The 24,905-nt window shown below is 44.9% G+C and overlaps 1 protein-coding gene across 1 annotated transcript in view; it reads left to right on the plus strand.

The window, feature by feature from the left end:
* Positions 1 to 24,905, plus strand: part of LOC109551098 (ALK tyrosine kinase receptor-like) — a 696,955-nt gene that overhangs the window by 292,859 nt on the left and 379,191 nt on the right. Inside the window, exon 3 of the mRNA XM_019942470.2 lies at positions 7,309 to 7,434. Within this exon, the coding sequence (XP_019798029.2) occupies positions 7,392 to 7,434 (43 nt within the window). The 5' untranslated portion in view covers positions 7,309 to 7,391. The remainder of the gene's footprint in view (positions 1 to 7,308; positions 7,435 to 24,905) is intronic.

Genomic DNA, 24,905 nt, shown 5'->3' on the forward strand with positions numbered 1-24,905 from the left:
AAGAATGCATTATTAAGTGTGTTTTCAAATAAGGGGAGAAACTAGCAGGCTGTCACTGATTGTTTTATTGTTGAGAGGAAAATAAATAAGTAAAATGTGTATAAGGCAAGGCAGGAGCAGTTCCAAGGAGCGTTTAGAAGAGAAGCATTTTTACATTTTATTGATGGAGGTTTGTAAAACATGCTTGCTAGTGAACCCATGTAAAGTATGTGATTAGCCTGAGTTAAACAGCTAATAAGTACCAGAGCTAATAATTTTCTCAAAGGCTCTGGTTTCATTATTTGACAAATATTTATTGAGTGCCTACTATGTGCCAGACATGGGGACATAGCAGTGACTAAGGAGAGACACAATAAACAGATGAATATAAATATAAGCAATAATAAATGCAGGTCAAGGTGATAGAGAGTGGTTAATGGGGTGTGCTATTTTCCTATAGGATGATCGGGAAGCTCTCTCTGAGGAGGTGACATTTGGGCAGAGACCTGGATGGAGAGAGGAAATGACCTGTGACTCTAGGGGAGAGGAGCTTTTTAGGCTGAGAGACCCACCAGTGCAAAGGCCATGAGATGGAAGTGTATTTGGCGAGTTTAGGAATAGAAAGGAGGCCTGTGGGGCTGGAGCTCCATGATCAAGGGAAATATGTTTGGAAATGAAGTCAGAGAGAGAACCGGGGCCAGATCATGTGGGACCTTAAAGGGCTAGGCTATGGCTGAATGCTATTTCAGGGCTGGAGTGTCAATCTGACTGCTGTGTGGAGAGCACACTGAAGGTGAGCAATAGTAGAAGCAGGGAACCAGCTGGGAGCTTATAGCAGTTGTCAGGGTAAGAGGTGATGTGGGGAGAGAAGAGAGGGACAAAATGCAGGTAGAGTCATCAAAATTGTTTGATAAACTGATGTGGGGTGTGGGAAAAAGAAGTTAAGGATTCCTCCTTGGTTTTGACCCAAGTAACCAGGAGAGTTTTGTCATCGCTATCTGAAATAGGGAACACCTTGGGTTTCGGTGGAGGGACATCAAGTTTTTATTTTTGCATGTGTTAAGTTTGTGATACTTACCCAGGAATAAAATGGAGATTTCAAACTGGCAGTTGGACATACATTCTGCTGTTCAGGGGAGAGGTTGGGCCTGGAGATATAAATTTAGTAGTATTAATATGTAGATGGTATTTAAAGCTTTGAAATTGGATGAGATCATTTTTGGGAGTGAGTTTAGATGGAGAAGAGAAATGTCCCAAGTCACCCAACTTTTAACAACTATCAAATAATAAAACAGAGATTCCCTCCCCCATCACATTTTTTAAAAAGAAAAAAAAAAGCTGAGCTTATTTACATGTCGGGCAAGAAATTCACTGAGTAGTTCTCTAAGGAATAAAAGTCAGAGTTTTTTTTTTTTTTCTTTTTTTGGTACGCGGGCCTCTCACTGTCGTGGCCTCTCCCGTTGCGGAGCACAGGCTCCGGACACGCAGGCTCAGCAGCCATGGCTCACGGGCCCAGCCGCTCCGCGGCATGTGGGATCTTCCCAGACTGGGGCATGAACCCGCATCCCCTGCATCGGCAGGCGGACTCCCAACCACTGTGCCACCAGGGAAGCCCAAGTCAGAGTTTTTAAAGCCTAAGGAAGAAGGTTACATGGTGGTCATACTAATTCAGAATTGAAAATCAGCACTTTGCATAGGAGAGAATGAATTCATAAGTCTGAACATGCTTGTTTAAAACAAGTCCCTTGTTCATTGGTTAAGAGACTTTAGTGAAGTTCAGGAAGGGTCTGGTGTCCTGGGGTCACTTGAAATTCATGGTCATTGATCATTGTCAGCTGGTTAAAACCACTGTGATGAAATACAGTATTCAGCCATGAAATCTCCTGGGAAGTTACTGCTGGCAAGTGGAGAATGTTCCTTTTGTACAGCCCGGAAAATGAGGAGGATCTGGCAAAGAAGAGTAGAGAGGACCTTCCACCGAACTAGGAGGCAAGAACTATGGCAACCAAGGACCATGTGGTCACTGAGATGTTAAGAATCCAAGAAGCAGAGAGGATCGGCAAGGTCCAATGCTGCTGAGAGGTCTGGTAAGAGAAGGACCAAGACTCGTTCATTGTGTATGCAACTTGGGGTCTTTGATGACCTTGACCTGGAGTAGTGGAGACAATCCTGATTTAATTGAGTTTAAAAGAAAATGAGAGGGGATGGGCTTCCCTGGTGGCACAGTGGATAAGAATCTGCCTGCCAATGCTGGGGACACAGGTTCGATCCCTGGTCTGGGAAGATCCCACATGCCGCGGAGCAAATAATCCCGTGTGCCACAACTACTGAGCCCGTGCTCTAGAGCCTGTGAGCCACAACTACTGAGCCTGCGTGCCACACTACTGAAGCCCACACGACTAGAGCCCGTGCTCTGCAACAAGAGAAGCCACCGCAATGAGAAGCACGTGCACCGCAATGAAGAGTAGTCCCCGCTCACTGCAACTAGAAAAAGCCTGCGCGCAGCAACGAAGACCCAATGCAGCCAAAAATAAATAAATAAAATAAAAATAAAAAAGACATTAAGAGAAAAGAGAAAATGAGAGGAGAAAACTAGAGACAGAAGCATAGGCAAATCTTTTTAAGGTATTTAGCTGTGAAGGAGAGCAAGTAATTGGATGATGGCTGAAGAAGAGTGTGAAGGTCAAGGAAGTTTTTTCTTTTCTTTTTTTAAGATGGTGTATGTTTGCTGCAGATGAGATTGGCTTGGAAGAGGGGGAAATTGTTGATGCAGGAGAAAGGGCAGACTATTGCAACAGCTGATTTCTTGGGAAGTGATGAGATTAGCACCAAAGTGGAGAGGCTGCCACTGCTTAGGAATGTAGACAGCATATCTGTTACAACAGGACAGAAGGTAGCATATATAGGTACTGATACCTGTAAGTTGGTAGATTTGTTTCTCTTTTTTCAATGAAACAAGTTCACTAGCTGAGAAAGTAGAGGAGTGGGGGTGGAGGATTGGAAGCTTGAAGGTAAGAGAAACTTGGAAGGAGTGGGTCTAGAGAGAGGGAGGGTGAATTGAGCCCATTAGCAAATTCAGAAGGATTCCTGGGCAGTCCTGCCTGAGGGTCCTCTTGAGGTTTGTTGTGATTTTTAAGTGAGACTTGTCAGCATCTGGTGTACTCCCCCTCCCCTTTTGCTCCCCTCCTCTCCTACCACCACATACAGCTGCTCAGGACAATTGTGAAGGACAGAAGAAGGAAGTGAGTTGCAGTTGTTTGCAAGGGAATTATTACAGTGGAATTATAATAGTGTTGAACACTGGAATCTAAGCTGAGGATGCAAGAGGGATGGTGCACAGTGGAAAAAGCTGCGTCAAGAGGTTGGGGGTTTCATTCTGCCTAGACACCCTGTGGTGCCTGGAAAAGGGCTCAGGATATCATCTCCATCTCCCCCACCCCAAAGGAAAAACATAAAACTATCTTATCTGTAACCAATCGGTAATGCCCTCAGTCCAGAATATATTTCCTTACTTTTATCCTCAGGTGGTCTTGGCCATCACTTGGGCACCTGGAAGCTCTTGCTCCTACTTTCAGCTCTCCTTTCCTTTCTGCCTCTCTCCCCGGGATTCCAAGATACACTCTACTTGAGCCAGCGGGTCTTAATTCACACCGTCACCCCATAAGTCTGTGCTGGTGAGACCCATTTTACTCTGATCCTCACGTTCTCAGAGGGAAGCACCAAAGAGCCAAGTTTTTTTTGTTTTTTTGGTTTTTTTTTTTGCGGTACACGGGCCTCTCACTGTTGTGGCCTCTCTCGTTGCGGAGCACAGCGTCCAGACGCGCAGGCCCAGCAGCCATGGCTCACGGGCCCAGCCACTCCGCGGCATGTGGGATCTTCCCGGACCGGGGCCCGAACCCGTGTCCCCTGCATCGGCAGGCAGACTTTCAACTACTGTGCCACCAGAAAAGCCCTTTTTTTAAAAAATTTTGTTTTAATATTTATTTTATTTTATTTTATTTGGCTGCATCGGGTCTTAGTTGCAGCACACGGGATCTTTCCTTGTGGTGAGTGGGCTCTTCATTGCAGTGCATGGGCTTCTCTCTACTTACGGCACACAAGCGCAGTAGTTGCGGCACGCAGACTTAGTTGCCCTGCGGCATGTGGGATCTTAGTTCCCTCACCAGGGATCGAACCAGCATCCCCTGCACTGCAAGACAGATTCTTAACCACTGGACCACCAGGGAAGTCCCTAAGAGCCAAGATTTTTTCTTGCTTAAATGGATTGCTTCTTATGGCATAGCTTTCCTCTATGCCGGAAACCCCCATTCCCACCAGGGCTGAGGATGGGGGGTAGGTGGTGGAGATGGAGTGTGAAGGAAGCAGAGAGCCTCTTCCCTGCACTTAAATGCAGTACTTTCTTTTTTCTCTTCTAAATGTATGCATATTCTATTAACTTTAATTAGAGCACATTTCTGTGTCAGTGCTTCTGATTTGGGCAAACAACCTCATTCATGCAGACTGCGTCTTTCTCGGTCCTCACCTTCTCAGGTGAGGAGGCTCATCCTCTTGGTTGACGCCTCCATTAGCTCGCCCAGCCTGATCCGGCAAATCACTATCCACTTCCCTCTGAGGACCGTGTGAACCCAACCTACTAGCAGAAATTCTGGGAGTTCCCGTAGGGGCGGGATGAAAATGCTTGCTTTCTCTTCAGTATTTAACTTTGAAGGTGCCCAAGTATTTATTGGCATTTTTGGATATAAAATGGTTTAAGCTTATGTCTTTAGGAATGACCCACAGTGATGCCCATGGCTCCTTGCTGGGCCATGACTCAGCCCTCAGAGCCCTTCCTTTTGAATGATTTCAGATATTTCTTTTCCCTGAATATATAACCTGGCCCTCATCCATATTAAAAGTCATCTGCCACTCTGTGCAAACCCACAGATTCATAAGTGCTTCCTGAAGCCTAGCCCCATCCACTTGGTGCTTCACATCCAGGAAGAAGTTAATACCATTCCCAACCTGTATGGCTAAGAAAAAATGACATCATTGTGAAATAGGGAAATGTTACCTAGACTTGGTCTTCCTGTTGCTTCAGAATTGCTTAAAATTTGAACTATGCTGATGACGCAGACATAGAGATGCCGATTTTTAATCACATGGGGGTTATTGCAAGGAGTTGGTTGTCAGAGCCTTCTCACATCCCTCGCACTGTTGCCCCATTCTGGAGCATACTCTCATCTCTGACCTTAGCCATTGACTCGTGGGGATGCTGGAGGGCCCTGTAGAGAACTGAGAAGCACCATGCAGTAGTTTGTGGGGGTCCATGAAGGGTGGTGGAAGGAGCATGGGCAATAGCATCAGGCCAATCTGGTCTGTTGCCTCTGGTCTCCTGCCTGGCCACGTGGCCACAGTTAGGGCATCCAAGCTCTCTCAGCCTCAGTTTCCCTGGGCTCAAAATAAGGCCCAATAATAGTATTGATACTTATTCACGAGGTTGTTTTAAGAAGTGAATGTAATCACACACTTAAAGCACTTAGCACAATGCCTGGTCCATGTGTGCTCAGTTAATATTATTAATTCTTTAAAAGTCTAATAAACTCAAGCCTGCTCCTAAGTAGACGTGTGTGGTCTTGGACCTCACTTCTCTCAGCCCCATTGCCCATCTATAAAACAGAGTTGATGTGAGGGTGAAATGAGATGGCTGCTCTCTGAAACTTACTAACATAATTTCTGACCCCTTTCAGTGCATTCCTCTAAGCCATTTTGGAGAAATGCTGCAAAAGATGTATCTGGGTACTAACCAATTCAATTCTTATCTCTTTAGATCAGATGTGGGAGAAAAGTCAAAAACTCTTTTCTTTGTACTCAGAAGCCAGCACTTCCAGGTCAAATCTTTGGAAGGCAGAAAGAAGAGTGTTTCTTTTAGGAAGGAGAACGTAGAATGCCCATTCTGTTCTAGTGGCAGGAACAAGTGGGCTTCACCCAAAGGCAGCACCTGTAGATAAAACAGTAGAGTGGTCTGGAAACAAAAGTCTGCTGTGGCCACTCAGGGCAGTTACTTCCTTAAAGTGTGTGAAGAGGGATTGATACTAAAAGAGGGTTGAAGGAGGATCGCGTGCTGGAGGTGATGTGGAAGAATCTACAAAGCAAATAGGCTAAAAAAATGCTTCTGCTACTGTTGCTTCCTTTTATTCTTTCTCTTCTTCCTCCTCTTCCTCTTTGTGAAATCAGTCCAGGTGGTTTAACAATTACTGTCTGAGTAGCAAACCAGCCCACCCATGGTATAGCATGGCCTCCTGAGGCCAGGCAAAACTGGCTTCAGTTTCAGATTCCATCATTTGCCCCTCTGAGCCTCAGTTGTTGCATATGTGAAACAGGATGGTAATGCTTATCTCAGAGAGTCACTGCGAAATTATGTGGGTTAAGAGCCCAGCATGGTGCCTCGCCCTTGGAAGCTGCAGAAGAAATTCCCTTCCTTGCCTTCTCCCCACACTCAGTCTTGCTACATGTCTATCTCCTAAACAGAACTGATTCCCAAACTGATTCTATTTTTTTAACAGAAAAAGCTTTGCCTGCCTTAAAACGTTAGCAAATAGTGATTGAGTTGGGGATTTCTGGGAAGAGCTGCATAAGAGCATGCAGCCTGTGTTCATTTGATTTGTAGATATATTATAATTACTTTTCATCCCACAAAACCCACTTGAGGTACTGTTAAGCAAAGGAATAATGCTGCTTTTGCTCCTTTTCTCTCAACCCTTCTTTCTCTCATGCAAATCAGAAACATTAATCCTTTGTGGCTCCCTGGACTCTTAGTTATGGGAAAACTCATCACCTAGCTTTTTTTTTTTTTTCCTGAAAATAACACAGTTGTCAAAACTCATAACTTCTGAGTGCAGTTTCAACACTCTCATTGATAAGGCAGTAACCCAAGCAAACAACGTTAGATGAAATTACAAGTCGGAACATAAAGTAGAGTGGAGGCATTATTTAAATGAGATGAGTTAAAGTTCTCTGTAAAGTTGCACAAATTCTGATAAGCAGAATAGACTTTGGATAGAGCTATTAGGCCAAGCCATTAAGTAGCCTGGCTTCTAGTTCATCTCCCAGAGATCTTTGGCATGGCCTAGGTCGCAAGATTCGGACTTCTTCGATCTGGCTGCCCTTGGTAGAAAATGTGCAGTGAGGTCCTGAGGTCAATTCAACCTACTCGTGACTCAGTCTTTTTTCCCCTCATTTTCCAACTGATGTCATGAAAGCCTTTTATGAATTTTCTTTTATAAGCAATATGAGTGACAGCTAAAAGACACATCCCAAGGGCAAAGATCGGTGTTCTCTTTGTCTTTTCAGGTTCCCGTCAGAGCTCCTTGGAGTCACCAGCAAACCTGCCTTCTCTTCCTCCTGATTCTCTTGCCTGGAATCTGACCTGGATAATGAAAGATTCCTTCCCTTTCCTGTCTCATCGCAGCCGATATGGTAAGTATATTTTGATAGTTATTTGTGATGTACAGTCACCATCTCATAATTAAAGAAGTTGTGAGTCTCAGCTTGTGATGTATGGCTTGTCGGGGAGGAAGTCTTTCTGTACCCTTAGTCTCCATTGATACCCAATTTAAGACCGTTTCCCCCAGGACTGGCTTCTCCAGACTGACAGCTGCCTTATGTATCCTGGAGGAAGCCAAGGGCTTTGTTGCTGCCATATCTCATCCCCCAGCCTTTATATGTGTGGTATTCCTGACATCCCCTTACCAGTCATTAGATGTAATGCTTATTTGCATTTTGACTGTAGCTTTCTAGATACAGGGTTCTAACCCATGAGTGTTTCTAATAGTGATCTCTTGAAGAGAGGATTGTTATTATGAGGGTCTTCTGGGGCCCCTCAAGTGATTTCCTTATGTTTAGGTACCTCCTTAAAAGTACCCAGACGTGTTCCTAGGTATTATTTTCAGTTCATTTGATTCTGCAATAACCTCAGAGGTAAGGAGGCCAAGTCCCATTCCATTTTTAAAGATGCAGAAATTGAGCATAATAAGATCATACAAAGTGGATTTTCTAACTACAAAAGCAGAATTCTTCCCTTCACTTTTTCTCCTAGGGAGCTACCTACGCAGACTGGTAGGGTGAGGCCATATTTACGTGGTGTAGCATTCCTCATCTTCCATGTTCATCCTAATAGCTCACAGGAGCTGGCCTCTGCAGAGGAAAGGGGTAGGTTTGGAGGAGAGCTGATGTATTTCAACTTGGACATTTTTTTCTTCTCTTGAACTCCTTTAGGGTGAACCCCATGAGGGCAGGCACAAATCTGTTTGCTCCCCACTTTATCCCATCACATAGAAGAAACTCAGAGGCTTGTGCATGATAAATGAATGCAGAGGTCTTTAGGGATGGAACTCACTCATCAGGCCTGATTCAACTAAGTATTTATGAACCTGGTATACACTGAGCTCTAGATTCCCTTCTGGGAATATTTACCTATTCCCGCCACTCAGTCTCTGCCCTGGGCCTGAGCTTTTTAAAGTGCACCTAACAGACCTTCCACCTGCTAGTGTCCCTCTTTCGTAGAGCAGTGAGTCTTGGTTCATATTAATTGTACCTTCATTTCAAACTTAAAAAAATAAATGCATGAAAAACCCTAGGGCAGTTTAGAATTGTACTCTGCTGGGATGTTTCCTGCTATGCTGCTAAGCCTCCCCGGTTGCAGGGGAAGATCAGTAGTTGTCAGGAGATTCCAGATAAGAATTACTTCTTGATTTTATTTAAGCCAGACACTGAGTATCACCTTAGGATAAGGGCAGGTGTTTATAAATAATTGAAATCTTGTCCTTTATACTGTTATTGCTTTGTAAAACCAGATTTGTGATAGAACCAGTCTTTGGATAACGTTTTTTGAATTTGCTCTCAAAGTCATTCAGTATCTACACAACTTCTATAAAATGTAGAATGTCCAAAACAGGCCGGTCTGCCTCCTGCATGACACAGAGGACATTTCATTTGTTCTCTCTGAAGCATCTAGAAAGAGATTTCAGGTTGAAAGGAGAAAACCACCAGAGCTTATTTAAACTGCTACATGCCCACTGCTTGGCTCTGATACACCTGTTTCCTCTCCCTGGGCCTCACCTATCTCATGTATAAAATGAGGGTGGGGTGGCATGCTCCTTGGGCAAAGGAATAGATATGCAAGACTCCTAGGATTCCTTTCAAATGCTCCTTTTAGCCTAGAAGCCTCATGATTTCCCTTCTTGGCGGAGGAGGGAACCCAAACCATTGGTCAGGCCTTGCTGAAATGCTCAGTGAGGGTGCCAAAGTCAGCACCGTCATTGCTACCGAGTCACAGGGTGAGAATAGATGATTCTTGGTTGGTGGCTCCTTGACTGAGTGCGGTGGTAATCTCAGAGCCTTTTCATCTCTTCCTATATTTAATTCAGCGGAGACTCATAAGGACCCACCTGTCCCCACCACCACCGGTGTGTGCCTGGTTCAGTGCCAGATGTTAGAGGTGATACAGAAACAAACATAAGTGAGACTTGCTCCTGCTCTCTCAGAGCTTATTGTCCAGAGAAACAATCCTGTAGGGAGCTCAGCCCGTTGCCACAAAGAGCACCTCTGGGGCACTGAGGTTGAAGACTAGTCCTGAGACACACAGCAGTGCAAACTGAGACTCCTGTTCTCTTAAAGATGTTTGCGGGGCTCAGCCCATATCTCTCTATGAACCAAAGAGGCCAGCAGGCTCACTGGTGGCAAATCCACACCTTTCAACTGCCGCAAAAGACATTTTAAGAAATGTTAACAACTTCATTAATTTTAAGACCTCAAACTTGGGCAGAGAAATTTGACTGGAAAATTGCCGCCTGAAGGGATAGTTCTTCAGACAGTGAGAAGTAACCAAGACTCAGCAAGCCGATGCGGGCCCTGAGTGGTGGAGCTTGGTGCCTGGCTGGCTGTCTTCACCTGCGTTCTGGGGTGGAGGTGGGCGGGGACGTCCGGAGGGGGAGGTAGGAGAGGGCGGCAAAGGTAGGCATCAACAACCCGACCACAGGCATCATGATAGGCAGTGGCGGGCCATCCCTCTCAGGCAAGCTTGTCCAGTCCTGAATTGAGTATGGCTTTCTTTTCATGGGTGTTTTATGAGAAGAGATGAGGTGGAGAGAGACTAATAAGATTTACTCAACCCAGTCCGTAATTATCTGCTTGAGGAAAAAGTTTGACCTACCTTTTTGAAGTCTCCCCATATTTCTTCTAATTTACGTTGGGGCCTTTTATGTTGTGTAAAATATATTTTCTTCAATGGCATTTGGTATCAGATTCCAGCTCTTTCTTGTCTCTTGTCTTGAATGATGGAAGCCTGCTAATTTCATCATCAACAAGCAGAGCTGCACATTCTTCCCCCAAGGCTTTGAAGAGGCTGGGGGCGGGGGGCGGGGGGGGACATCTAAAGAAAGAACTTGTTTCCTTTTATCATCCAGCTCTGATGCCTTAAGACTTATTTACAGGCTTGGCTAAAGGATTGGACTCCAACTCCCTACCCAGATAAAAACCTGTTTTATTTGGTAACTGCAGGTAGCTAAGAGATTGAGGCCACTGGGGGTTTTAATCACTTTGAGTTCTAGAGCCACAGAAGCAGATGATATCCTGCCCACCTTTAATTCATGTTTGCCTATTCTGGGTGTATGAAGAATCAGATCACCTTTTAAAGTAGAATAACCAAAGTTTCTACCCAGATGAGGCAGAGAAAGAGGATTTTCATTTATTGGAAAAAAAAAAGTTTGATACTTTGCAAAACTCTTCCATGCCCCCCTTTCTCACTTAAGCTTGTCATAAAATTGTGGTGAGTGAAAATTATTTTATATCCCACTTTTATAGAAATGTAAATTGAGGGCTGAAGACATTCATTAACCGTGCTCCCAAGTTATGGAGCTGGTGAGCATTAGAGAAGACTGAACCCAGATTTTCTGACTTCAAGTCTAGTGCTCTTTCTACCACATCAAAAAGTTAATTCAAAGATGAAGTCCCCACTCTATGGAGAGGGCACTCATTCCCTGGACAACCTGGTGTTTGGACTGAATGACCAATCTGATATCCAAGATGTGGGCAGCTGTAGGACCAAGGCTTGGTGTCCCCAGATTGAGACTATCCCAGGTAGGCCAGGTAATTCACCTCATCCTAGACATGGATGTAGGCCCCCCCAGGCACTATGGGCAGTCTTGCCTTCCCTACCATAGACTCTGGTCCCTGCTATGGGTTCAATATACCCCTAGTGTCCATGAATGTGGCCTTATTTTAAAATAGGGTCTTTGTAGATGCAATTAAGTTGAGTCCATACTGGATTAGAGTAGGCCCTAATCCAATATAACTGATGTCCTTATAAGAAGAGAAAACAGAGATACAGGCATGACACATAGGATGAACACCATGTAAAAATGGAGGCAGAGATTAGAATGACGCATCTTCAAGCCAAGGAATGCCAAGGATTGCCAGCAACCACCAAAAGCTAGGGAAAGGCCTGGGACAGATCCTCCTAGAGCCATCAGAGCGTGGTCCTGTTAACGTCTTGATCTCAGACTTCTGGCCTCCAAAGCTGTGAGAGAATAAATTCCTGCTATTCGAAGCCACCCATTTTGTAGTGTTTTGTTATGACAGCCCTAGTAAACTAATGTAATCCTTCATCCCTCCAGTCCTCCAGTGTCCAGAGCACTGAATCCTGGAAAAGAAAGATTCCTCCTAAAATCTCAGCATCAGGGCACAACAAAGCCATTGTTGGACTTTAAATAAAAGTTCTATTAAAACTTTGTCTGCTTTCAAGCCCATTGGGACCCATCCAATTTAGGGACTGGTGCTTTTGGAAACAAAGAAAGATTAGACTTTTTAATTACTTCCCCTGCTGCTGCTACCACCAACACCAGTCTTGTTAATGTATCAATTTCTCTGATTGAAAAGACTGGGTAAATTAAATCTCTCTCTCTCAAAAAAAAAAAAAAAAAATCAACCTACCACAGAATCAAAAATGGAAAGCAAATAAGTCCTCCAGCCCCCCGTGGGATTTGCTTCATAGCTCTGGCAGGAAGTCAGTTTGATCACATTTCTGAAATTACTTATTTAATGTGGCTGGCCGTGATCTGCCATTCTGCCCTCAGAAGCCTGGTGTCAGTGAAAAGCAGCTCCACAAGGGAGCATCCCTTGTGGACCATTGTCAGGGCTGAAAGCTTTCTTACCAATTTCTCTGCCCTGATAGGCCAGGCCTTTTTGTGTTCTCTTCCCAGCCCTGTTCCACTGAGCTGGGAAGTCAAGTTCATTCCTAGCCCTTGCCTCTGTATTTTTATCTACAACATGGTAAGCACAAGGCTCTGCACGTATTCACCAAAAAGGCTGAGTCCCAAAGGGGACAGCAGTGCCAGCAGTCATACAAGACCAAGGGCAGGGAACATCTGTTACCCTGAGGACCAGTGACCTGCTGGGAACCAATGAACTCAGTCTGTGGAAATCAAGTGAAAAGCAGTTGGCTCAGGTGTTTCAAGGAGATACTTGTTTAAAATGCTCCACTGGATCACATTCCTTGCCTTTAAAATAAAGACATATAGACCCACTCAATAAATAACAACAATTTATCTCTGTGTTAATGGCAGACTGAGTGAGGAGAAACGGAAAGGAAACAAGTCAGATTAAAAGATAATAAAAGAATGATTAACTAACTGACACAAAAGCAAGAAAAAGAAGTCAAAAGAGATCCATTTAAAATGACTGTCACAGACAGGGAAAGGAATTGACAAAAGGGAAAGAGAGAGATGAATGGGGGAACAGAGACAGAGACACACCAACAGATAGACAATGTGGAAAGGATCACTCAGGGTTGTGTGGTCTCCTGGCCTTGTATTCTTTCTCCTACTAACATGGTCTCAGCTCTCACACCTGGGCAGGTGGCTCCCTAAAGCTTGCTCCAATCTTGAGCAACCTCCTCCTGAGGGTTGTTTCTGCATCCCTACCTATCTGCCTGCATCATTTCCCCCTTAGTGTCCCAGAGAATGGGGTAATGTATATAAACATTCTTTGAGCACCAACTGTATGCCTGGCTCTGCTCTAGACATGGCCATGATAAATACAAATAGTACAAGGAGCTCTTGAGGAAGAGGCAGACATGCCTGCTGTATGACAGGTGCAGTAACAGAGGCGTGGCCAAAGCTCCCTGAAACACAGGGAGGGAAAGACAGTTCTGCGGAGGACTTAGGAAGGCAGATGTTCTGGAGACAGAGACTGCTGAGCTGGGCCTTGGACCCAGGCACCACTGAGATCAGTGAGAAGGGCTTTCCAGGCAGAGGGAATGCATGTGCAAAATGGTGTCCAGGAACAGGTCAAGCCCAGTGACACAGGGTAAAGATGGTCTGGGAGAGATGAGCCTGGAGAAACAGTTAATTCTGGGTGTACTAAGGGTTTAGATATGATCTTACATGTGAAGCATAGGTTGGAAAAGGAAGGGCAGGAGGGGAACCTGGGAGAGATTCTGGCTATAAGGTGAGAATGACTTGGTTGCCCACGTGGGAGAGTCCAGCTTGAGTAATTGAATAGATGGAGATCCCATTATCAGAGTAGGGAGGAGGAGAAACATTTGGCAAGGAGGGATGGTGACCGCGACGTCTAGAGGGAGAGGAGAAGATGGTGAGATCTTTGTTGAACAAGTTACATTTGAAGTGCGTTCAGGACATGCAAGTGAAGAAGGCCAGTAGAGAGTTGTAAATCCATGTCTTGGCTTTGAGGAGAGAGGTGTGATAGAGAATTATTAGCATAGGCTATGGTTGAGGCTGTGATTGGAGGTTGAAGACCCAGAAGGGATACAGAAAGTTGCATTTAAGAAGTAAACAGAAGAAGAGGAGCATGACAAACAGAGATGAAGAAATAGGAAAGATAGGAGGAGAACCAGAAGGTGGAATAGCCACAGAAACCAAACGGGTAAAGAATTTTACATGTGGGAGTCACCAACAGTGTCGAAGCCACCCAACGAACAAGGACTGTGAGAAGGCCTTTCCTCACTCTGGTAAATACCCTTTCTGTTTTACATACCTCCTCCTTCCCCCATGTTTCCTTCTTTCTCATTCCATTTTGTCCACAGTTAATTTGTTTTTCCTTCCCTTGAACCTGTCTCCCTAGATTCTACCTGCTCTAGCTTGCAAGGCCCAGCTCAGTCCCTGCTTCTATCTCAGAGCTTTTCCTGAGTACCCAGGGTGCCCTGAGTCTCTTTCGCCTTGGAATTTTTCTTATGGAAAAAGTTGATGGAATTTTTTGTAACACTAGGGTGGTATCATCCCCCTCTTGAAATCTGAGAACATTCTGACTGTTTCCCGAACATCCCGAATTCTCCAAGAATCCCACTGTGTGACACCAACTCCACAAAACCCTGGACTCCCCAGATGTTTCTTATGACTCAAGTTACTTTCCTAGTTTGTATTTCATCCTTTTTATGGCCCAAGTGTAAACTAGGTCATATAATAAAGCAATCATGGATGAGTCTAATTTATCCAACCCAAGGTAGAGAAGATGATAAATGTCACTTTTATCTATCTATCTATCTATCTAATCTACCATCTATCTATCGTATATCCACTCATCCAATGGGTGTCTACAGTTTGCCAAGCTCTTTGCTCCTGCCCCTCATAGAGATTCTAGCCTAGTTCACTTTTATCATAGGCCTAAGATGGTCCTAAATGTCCATCTGAATGGTGCTGCTTAAATACTTGTCTGATTGTTTTGTATATATGTGCAATACCCCTGGGTCTGATGGACCATCAAACCTAATAGGAAGGTTTACTTGGGAAATAAGGCTTTTAAGCCTGTGGCATTTGTCAAGACTTCTAGAAATGTATGCCCAAATGAGGACATTTTACTGTATGTAAATTTCAAAATAAATAATCAAACATTAAAAAAATAAAATAAAATCCTTATTCATTCTTTAAAAAAAAGAGATAGTCTGCCTGTTATATTTAGTAGAGCTTCTTTTTGGAAACCATATAGTGAGCATTCACACCCCACAGCTGGTGACCAAATTAACCCCAAATTAGAACAACCTGCAAGGTTGTAGACCTCACTGTTCCCATTTTTCTCACTAAGGAAGGTTATATAATGTCTTTCCACAGCACTTTGCATGTCTGATGTCACACTTTTCTTCATATCTTAGTTATGTGTGGCCCTGAATCATCATGATTCCTAGACTGTAAGCTCTTAGAGGTCAAGTAATCTGCATCTTGTTTCCTTTGCATCCCCAGTACTTACGCCAGTATTTTGTACTTGGTTGGGTTCTTAGTAAACATACACTAGATGAAATTGCAACATTTGCTGAACAATCCAGGGGCAAACTAGGAGTATACTCGAGTCTCTCAATTCCCAATCTGGAGCTTTTCTGCCCCTGAGGATCTCTATTTTAGTAAAAGGTATGGATGTTCCCATAAACGCTCTTATTCCTAATGTCATATTAATTGGTTTCAGAACAGACGTGTGTAAGGGGAGAACAGTTCCTGGCCTGGGCATATTTTCATTTAGAAGTCAAAGCTGTGTCTTTAACTACTTTGGGCAGGTTGTTTTTGTTTGTTTGTTTGTTTGTTTTCCCCTCAATCTAGAAAAGCATATTTAGCAGACATGAGCGAGCTGGGAAATTTTTGTTTTGACAGCTTTGGGACATCTGAGATATTGTATACAGAGCATTTCTAACCAGTCTAGAAAGACATGTGTCCAAAACATATGTGGGAAAATGACTGATCAAGAGTGAGAAAAATGAGAGAAAATCCTCTTAAAATGAAATGTTTTGTCAAGAACAATCTCAGGTGCAAAACTTCATGTCAGAAGAACCCTCAGATTAACAAGACTTTAACCCGCCCATTTGAGCAGATGCCTAGAATAATTTGGTCTGTGAGAAATTCATGGAGATTGTGAGCTGTCAGGGCCCACAGCAGTCTGGTCAAACAGCCTCATCTTACAGATGAGGAAACGAGGCGCAGAGAGGTCAGTGATCTGCCCAGGGCTAGCGGCAGAGCTGAGATTCACACTCAGGCTGCCCGCTTGGCAGAGCCCCCATCTAACCCTCCACAGCAGACACGTGGGTGATGGCTCATATTTCCTCAGTACTTGGGCTGCAGAGAATTTCCTCACATGTTACTTCTGAGCGTTGCTTTACTCATATCATCACTTTGATTCCTTCGATCTCTGTCAGCTCAGCGGGTTCATGCTGCCCTAAGGGTTGCATCAGTGTAGGGTCCGTACCATCCCGGTGTGGGTAAAGTCACATCCAGGCTCAGGCTACTTGCCTCACCATCACCTGGAGAGCTTCTTAAAAACAAGATTCTGGGGCCTGGGGACTGTAGGATTAGGTTTGGGAACCACAGGTCTTTCATTCACCTCCTAGTTGCCTTTTGAATCTCCTCTGTGACATCCAAGCAAGACATATCCCAGCCTCTGTTTGAACAGTGGGGAAGAAACTCAAGTTGGGATTGAGTTGTGGAATTCATTGCCAGCTCTGATTCTTATGAGTGTTATTACCTTCAGTGACTCAAGCCACTCTCTTTGATTCTGATTGTCATCTGAAAAATGGGAATGGTCATGATTCCTAATTGACAGCATTACTGTCAGGACTGACTATAAGGATAGAGTTCCATGTGCTGGAGCACAGGTGCCTCACTAATGCTCTCTGAAGAGGAATCAGACCCACTCCAGTGAGAAGCCAATAGCCTGCATTTTGGTGGCATGGCTCTATTTGCTAGAAAATATTTCCTTAACTTTCTTTAAGTCCCTAACTTTGTCCTCTGGGACCTGAGAGCACTTTACCTTTAACCATGATACTATCTGAGCTGGAATTTAATGCTATGCAGTCCAGCTTCAAAATTCATACAACTACATAAAAATAAGCAATACTAGTTACCCACCTCCCTGGAATAACCTCATTCCTTCCTCTCTTCTTAACAAACTTCCTAGCTAAACCTCTATCATCTGTCAAAATCCTTCCATCCTTCAAGATGCAGCCCAAAAGTTGCCTTCTCCCTGAGCCTGTGATCCTTCAGGCAGAAGGTCTCTCTTGTTCTGTGTCCTCCTGGCTTCACCAGGTCTGCTTACCGTGAGAGCCAGGCGTGAGTAAGTCCATCTCTCCCACTAGATTGGGAGTTTCTGAAGGTCACAGGGTTTGTGCTAGGGAAGCCTGTGTTTTGAGATTGGCATCAGGGAGGAACCTCATGTTCACCTCCAACACTCAGGAGATCCTCACCAGAAGAGACAGAAGAGTAAGTGGGGAGGACCGTCTTGCATGTTCTGAGGTCAAGGCTTCCCAAGACCTTTTCTGGTTATTGGGGCTACCACACTACTCAGAGCTCTCCTCCAACCATCTGGTTTCAGGAATGATCTCATCTGGGTGGATGTCATGCTGAGCAGTGTACAAATTACCAAGGTTTTCACCATGCTCTCTGGAGCTGGCCTCGTTCTCTTAGAGGTACCATGTTCTGCATAAATGCTTCCTGGAAATTGTAGGCAGAAAACTGGACTGGAAGTCCAATCTGGATTTTGGTCTTAGCTTTCTGCTTCTCCAGGCCCTAGGCCATTCCACTTTGGCCAAGTCACTTCACCTTCCTGAGCCTCAGTTTTCCCATCTATAAAATGAGGAGGCTGTTAACTTCAGAAGTCTAATTATTTTCAATTTTCTGTTCTGGGATGAAGAGCCAAGTCCCATTTCTTCAATCTGTAATATTGTTATGTCCACAGATAAGAGAAATGAGAATTGAGCTTTGTGTGCCAATCTCCCACCATTGTGAACATGCATGCACACACATCCTCTTCTGAGATTGTCTTCCGAGGCTGCATTTATATAATTAATTGATTGAAGGAGACTTGGCCCTTCTTTGCTGCAGCTTGATTATAAGTGAGCTAAACAGATGTCTTGAATTGGGCAATTGGTTCCCAGATGCATTGTAGGGGGCAAGCGGTGGGAAAGAATTGAATGATTTCAGTTCTGGGACACCACGACAAATGAACAGTGGTTGGTGGGAGGGGGGCAGACGGGGGGCAGGTCTTACAAAGTGTGTGACAAGATGTTGATGGCAGCTGGTGGATTAACATCAAAGGTGATTGGTGGGCTAAGTGCTCCTTTAGGAGATAACCCAGAAAGGGGGAGTGGAAGTCTCTAATCATCTGAGCCTGAGCTGGAAGTCAGGAATCTTGGGATTCTGCTGACCAGCTGGCTAGAACCAAGTTAGAGCGCTTGCTTCAGCCATCTGTCCAAAGGGAAAATTGGTCTTAGAATGGTGGAGATGGATGAGACTCATCTCATTCCACTACTTTATTTTTCAGATGAGGAAACTGAGGCCTAGAGAGGTTAAGGGACTAGCTTGAAGTAACACCTCAGAGCCAGGGCTAGAACCTAGATCTTCTTACTCAAGGTCTAGCATGACTTCACTTCCAAAGGGAAGCTTGATCAGCACATCAAAAAACAAAGATTGAGTGAGGAGCTTCAACAAAGTTTGACATAGGCAAAGTTCTGCCTTCAGTGCTGGACATGCCTTTTATCTCCCCTCTGTCGTGGCTGAGCCTGGAGCCACCTGGAGAGCAAGAGCAATGACTGCCATCACTTAGTAATAATCGAACGATGTGCAAGTCCCCACGCCAGGTGCTTGATGTGTGTATTGCATTTAATCCTCCTCACGGTTTCCTGAGGTGGCCCCTGTTTTAATCCCTATTTTAAAGTGAAAAAATTGAGCCACAGGGAGATTAAATAATTTGCCCTGGGATAACACAGCTAGTAAGTGACAGAGCCAAGCTTTCACCTTGAGCAGCCAGACCGCACGCAGGATCTATGCTTCTGTTTATCCCCCAGACACCCTGGTGCCCCTCTGAGGTTTTGATACAAGACAGGGCAAGGGAGGAGGGTATCTGTTCTGGATAGCATCTCCCTGAGTCCTCCAAGCTCAAGTCAGTTCAGCTCATCTCCAGGTTCCTGGTGGTAAACCTGAGGCACAGGGAGATCAAGTGATGTTGATGTGTTCTGCAGCACAGGCCCTAGGTGGTAAGGACATCCACATATAGTATCTCACTGGTAAGAGAGCACTTCCACATTCGTTACCTTATTTGATTGTCACAGCAGATATTATTATTATTTTTATCAACATCATTACTGTGATAATTCTCTCTGGTTTATCCATGAGGAAATCCAGACTCAAGTGGTTAAATAAATTGCCCAAAAGCACAAGGCTGATTGGCCCAGAGCCGGAAGAGTTTCCAAGAATACTCTAGTGATCTTCCCCTTTCACTCCTAGGCCACCCTTTTTCCTCCCTTTGTTCTCACTGTAGCTTCTGGCCTGTGCACAGACTTGCTCTCCAGCAGGAGATTCCAGCAACCATCAAAAAGCAGCTTGTTGGCAGAAGAGGACATTTAGGATGAAAGAAGCCAGAAAGCCTTATTGGAGATTATCTGAGCCATCAAATCATTGGGAAATGGTTGAAACCTAGCCATGTATGTTTTTGCCAGCTTATTCCAGAAAAACACAGTATAGATTTTTTAGAATTTTAAGAATTATTTAAGGTATTGTTTTGTTTGTTTTTTACCCACAGCTTTGAATGAAAATAGTAAAAATTGCAAGGTCAGGAACTGGATTTTAGTATCAATCCTGCAACTCACCCACCATGCATCCTTTGGCAAGCCCCATCATGTCTCTGGGCCTCAGTTTCTTCCTCTAAGATGGTCCTCAAGGTCCTTCATGACCTTGAGGTCAACAATTGGAAAGTTCTGGGGAATCCCTTGAGAAAAGGAGACCCCATTTTGTGCCTTAGGATTGGTGGCAGCCGAGGGAGTTCCCTTGAACTGGATACACTTCTTAAGGACGGACAGTATTTCGAGAATGCTGGTTCCTGGAGCTTTATGTAATGAACTGTAGTTTCAAATATAAAGCTCTATTTTATGGCCTCTAAAGGCCACCTATAAGAAAATTGCCACATGTGTATGAAGCTTCACATGGTTCTTTACTGAATATACAAATCAGGTTTGTCAGGAATACATTGGCATTTGTATATGCCGCCCATGAATCAATCCAGCCTCGGCTTAAATGTGCCAATAAGCCAGGCCTGAGGAGGGGAGAGCTGGTGATTCAGTAACTCTGATTTTCAGCCCGGCCCAGGCCTGGTGCCTACTGGAGAGGATGGCACTCGGAAAGGCCTCCACAGCCAGGAGAAATGCCCTCCGTACTGTGTGTGAAGGACTTCCTGACCAGCCACGTGACCCTGGATAAGTCTTTTCCGTCGCCTGGGTCTTGGTGTTTTCACCTGTCCAATGGAAGAAACAACCTCAAATGTCACTTCAAGTTCTAACAGCTGACTCTGCAAATATCACCTTCAGGCCGAACTACCGACTTTCCCACGGTACAGCAGAATACTAAGGAAATGGCCGTGTGCCATCAGTTGACTGCCCCACATAAATACCGTTTCTCCTGGTAAACAGAAAGCTGTGTTCAAAAGGGCATGGCTATGTAAATTCTGAATCAGCTAATGTGCACTGGAAATTCTCCATTCCAAGCACATGCATCATCTCACAGAGTCCTCCTAGCAGTTCTGGGAAGTTAATCTTATCACTAAGATGACTGAGACTCAGAGAGAGGGAGAGAGTGCCCTGCACTGCACAGCTGACAAGTGGCAGGATTGGAGTCAAATCTCAGGTCTTGTGCCCTATCCCTGAGAAACAACCGTGATGGTGTTAAGGTTGCTTAATGAATAAGACATATGGGCAGAGACACATAGGAAAAGACTGCAGAGCTGGGTAGGACCAGAGAGACCACCATTCAGCAAGTGAGGGGCATCAGGCCCCGTGTCAGGCTATCAGCATCCCAGTAGTTAAACACTAGGTCAAGATAACTAGAGACAGAAGAGTAACCCCAAGACAAAATCACAGTCATGTTGCCATATTTAAACTAGTAGCAAACCTGATAATTCTCTGTTTTCAGATGCAGATCCCAGGGCCGAGTATACAGTTGAATAAACTCTCTTGTGGGCCCCTGATGGCCAAAGAAAACTTGCCCATCCCACTGTCAGTTCCCTTACCTGTAACCCTCATCCCTACCCAGGAAACACAAAGGATATCCCAGAAGATGTCAGGAAACATAGACACAAACATTGAGCCCCAGACTTTAATGCACCTGTAGGCTTGGCTTCCTGAGTCATGCCTATGGGGATTAAGACTTGGATCTTATGGGTGTATACACTGACTCAGTCCTCACCTAGGGTATCCCAAGTCCACCTTTGTGAAGGTGGGATCAGGGCCTTTAAGGACAGCTCAGATGCTTCGGCTTCTGTCCTGCCTCCAGCGTGGCCCTGCCTGTCCCTGCATGGGCCCAGTTCCTGTCCTCCCTCACTGCAGGTCTGACTCCTGTTGGTGTCTGTGGCTCTAAATGAGGGGAGGTCTTTCTGCTGCCTTTTCAGTTCATAATTCCGTTTGTGAGATACTGACATCAAGGCCTTGTGGTCCCATGGAGGAAGCAGGTCAGTGGAGCCCAAACAGTCACTTCCTGTCTGAGTAACTTCAGGTGTGACTTCATTTCTCTAAGCCCCAGTGTCTGTCAAATGGGGATAAGAGTCCTGCCTACTTCATAGGGATTCAATAAGATAATGATGTAGGGTGCCTGGCATACTGTCTGACCATGGTAAGCCCTCAGTAAATGTTACCAATTAAGCAAGTACTTCCCACAGGCCTTCATGGAGTTCCCCCTGTCTGGGCTCTTCTGTAAACATATGCCCCGTGCTACCAGAGTCGAGAGCATAAGTCCAACCCCAGGCTTGACTTCTGGAACACGTGTAATAAGAGACAAAATGAAGGGTGAAGTACCATGGAATTGATAAACATGGCATTCTTCTCTTTTTTTATGACTCTGCTTTTCACTCTGTGTTATTTGCTTCCAGTCCTCGAGCTGGGCTGAGGCTGGGCGACATCAACCAGTGGGCTCCTATGGACCTGCCCAGGCTGGCATCTGCCACCTGTGGTCATCTGGAAACCAGCCAGCCTTGGGAGGCATGTCTTAAAATCTAAAGGAGGCCCCTAATTTGAATTGTCTTAAGGAGACTTAGGAAACTAGTGAGAGGTCTCTAGGTTTACAGGGTTAGGATGAAGGAGGTACAAAGGACCTTGATCTAAGGGATTTTTTGGGAGCCTGAGGTCAATCTGGATACATAGGAGGGCTGTTGGATTTTCTAAGTCCACCCAAGGGAAGACCCAAGGGTCCAAAGTACACCACGTCTCCCTGTTACCCTTCTGTGGTGTTATGGACAGTGCCTGAAACTTCCATGCAATCTCCTTCTTGTAGCGCAGACTGGGAAGATCCCCATCTCTGCCCAAGTGGCCAAGGCTCGCTTCCTAGGCACAGGTGTTGGGCATGATTGCTTTGGTGGTTTCACACATTCCCAGAGGCTAGATTTCCACCTTCAGACTCAGTGTCAAAGTGCTTGGTCACTGCCAACTCACTACAGCCAAGGGAACTGCATCACTCCGGGCAGGGCCACCACAGGGTTCTTCTGATGGGTTACTGTGCCGTTCTTCTGAATGGCTGTGTTTTATACTAGAACAATTCCTTGAAGCTAACTGTTAATTCAGTTTTTGAAATATGATTCATATCCTGGAAGGTTTCAGAATATGGGTACAGACTGATAAAAATGCATGAATACACACACAGACACAGACGCGCGCACACACACACACACACACACACACATTCACATTCACCCTCGCACAGTCATCTGTAAAACTTGCCTGAACCTTCCTTCTTAATTCTTTGACAATCTTGAGGCAAACTGAGACCCCATGGAGTGTGATGCACATTCCACCTCCTTCCCTGGGGAACCTGCTTTAGGGATGACAGCAGGCCCTCATTTAGAGGCAGGCAGGGTGAGGGGACCAACGGTCTGTAAGTTTGGTTGTGTTGGCCAAAGATGAGCTCTATAGAATCACTGACCTTCAGAGATGGAGGGCACCGTAGAGGGGGTATGCTTCATCTCTTTCATTTTCAAATGCAGAAAGCCAGACATGGACGTGCTGAGGCCCCTCAGCTGCTGTGTGCAGGACTGAGCCTGGAACTATCCTCACTGCTCTACCAAGACCTTTCCCTTCACAGCACTTGACACTCCTCTCAGCAGGCCAACTATTTCCAGAAGATTCCATTACTTTATCTTTCTTCCATGATGGAAGTGACTAGAAAGTGGGGAGCAGTGATTTCAACTATGTGTTTAGCAGGTTCTGGAAAGTTAGATTCTCCTGGTTCCAAACAGGTATGTAAAAAGGAAGGTCGAAATCTCTGGATTCTTCTGCAGGTCAGTCACTTTGTAAAATGGACCTGACACAGAGGAAATATAGATCTGTCTCCTTAGGGTAGTACAGAAGCCTTTACAGGTATGAAAAGGTTGCAGACTTAGTATCTAATAATAACTGAAATATAGCACTTCATAGGTTTCTCATATATAATTTAATCTGTTGGCCCTGGATTAAAATTCTGAAGCTGTGGAGGTGTGATGAATAACATCTAGATCTTCAGCATTAACCAGCCCTGGGTCACATTCTGGCTCTGCCGTAGGGTAGTCCTTTGGTCTTTGTACAAGTAGAGTAAACTTCCTGAGCCTCAGTTTCCTCAGCTTTAAAGAGAAGACACAATTCCCTTCTCAGTTTTGTTCAGTAGATTAAATACAGTGATATAAGAAACTCCTTAGCACAGTCCCTGGCAGACAGCCGGGGTCAGTGAATGTGATTTCCGGCCCCTCTCCTTGGGCATGGACCTGTTCAACCATTGGGTTGCTTAAGGCTGAACACCTCACGGAAACCCTTAGCCCCTCTGAGTCCTGCCTATAGGAGAGACTCTACAGCACCCACCACAAAGGGGTGGAGTCAGAGGAGGGCTAAAGAGAGAGATCCAAGAAGCATCCTAGGTCTAGAAACTCAGGAAAGGCCTAAGGAAAATGAGGCTTAACCTGGTGTTTTTAGAGAAGGCAAATCCCAGGTATTATTGCTCGAAAGGCACAGAGGCTAGCAAAGGAGAGAGAAACCTGTGTAGAAATTTTATAAGAAATTAAATCAGAATATAGAAAAGCCCAATCTGATTTCACCCAAAATGAGCAATAACGTTAACTCCATTCCTATTTAAAGCCAAAGAGTACATCTTTGACAGCTAAAGAGAAGCTGCCTCAGGGCAAGAATTTCAAAATGAACCCATTTGATAACAGGAGTATCTGCCTAGCTTGTTTTACTAGGCAGGGTCTGACCCAAACACAGCTGATTATCAGACTCCAGAGTTCAAAGATCCAAGAACTGATGGCACTTGAGACTGGGGTTGTAGATTCTGTTGTCTGATTGTCTAATATGCACACAGCGCATTTGCCAGGCAGTGTCTGAGCTGGCATGCCACACTTCTGTCCCAAATAAAAATAGGATGACTTTAATTGGAGAAGAAAAGTCAAGATGGAGGATGGGTCTCAGAAGTTGAAGCTTTGGGAAAGGTACCAGTAATTGTTGATGTGGGAAGGAGGTGGCCAGTAGCTTTCTCTCCCACCTTCTGACTTGATCATTCACTAATGTGGATGGGTCTTGTTAATCATCCCCAGAGGAGCCAGGTTTAATGGCTACACCTTTCGTTATAAGAATAATTTTTGTGCTACAAAGTACAAAATGTTGGATCGGTTTTCTTCTCCTTGCATTCTGCTATCAAACCAGGTTCCTGGCAAGCAAGTCTTGAAGATTAAGACAGCCTACAATTCATGGACACCAACTCATAGCAGCAGTTCAGCCCCCAGAGGCAGGTAGAAATTCTTCAAGGCTGATAAAATATGTACGCAGCAAGTGGCCTGTCAACTCAAACAAGGCTAGCCCTGCCTGTTTCAGCTTGACATTATAAAGGTGAATTGTCTGAATCGTGAAAGGGCGAGTGGTATTAACCTTAGGACCAGAAGGATGGCAGCTCCTGGAGAGC

This window comes from Tursiops truncatus, chromosome 14, assembly GCF_011762595.2.
Source record: "Tursiops truncatus isolate mTurTru1 chromosome 14, mTurTru1.mat.Y, whole genome shotgun sequence".
Classification (NCBI taxonomy): Eukaryota; Metazoa; Chordata; class Mammalia; order Artiodactyla; family Delphinidae; genus Tursiops; species Tursiops truncatus.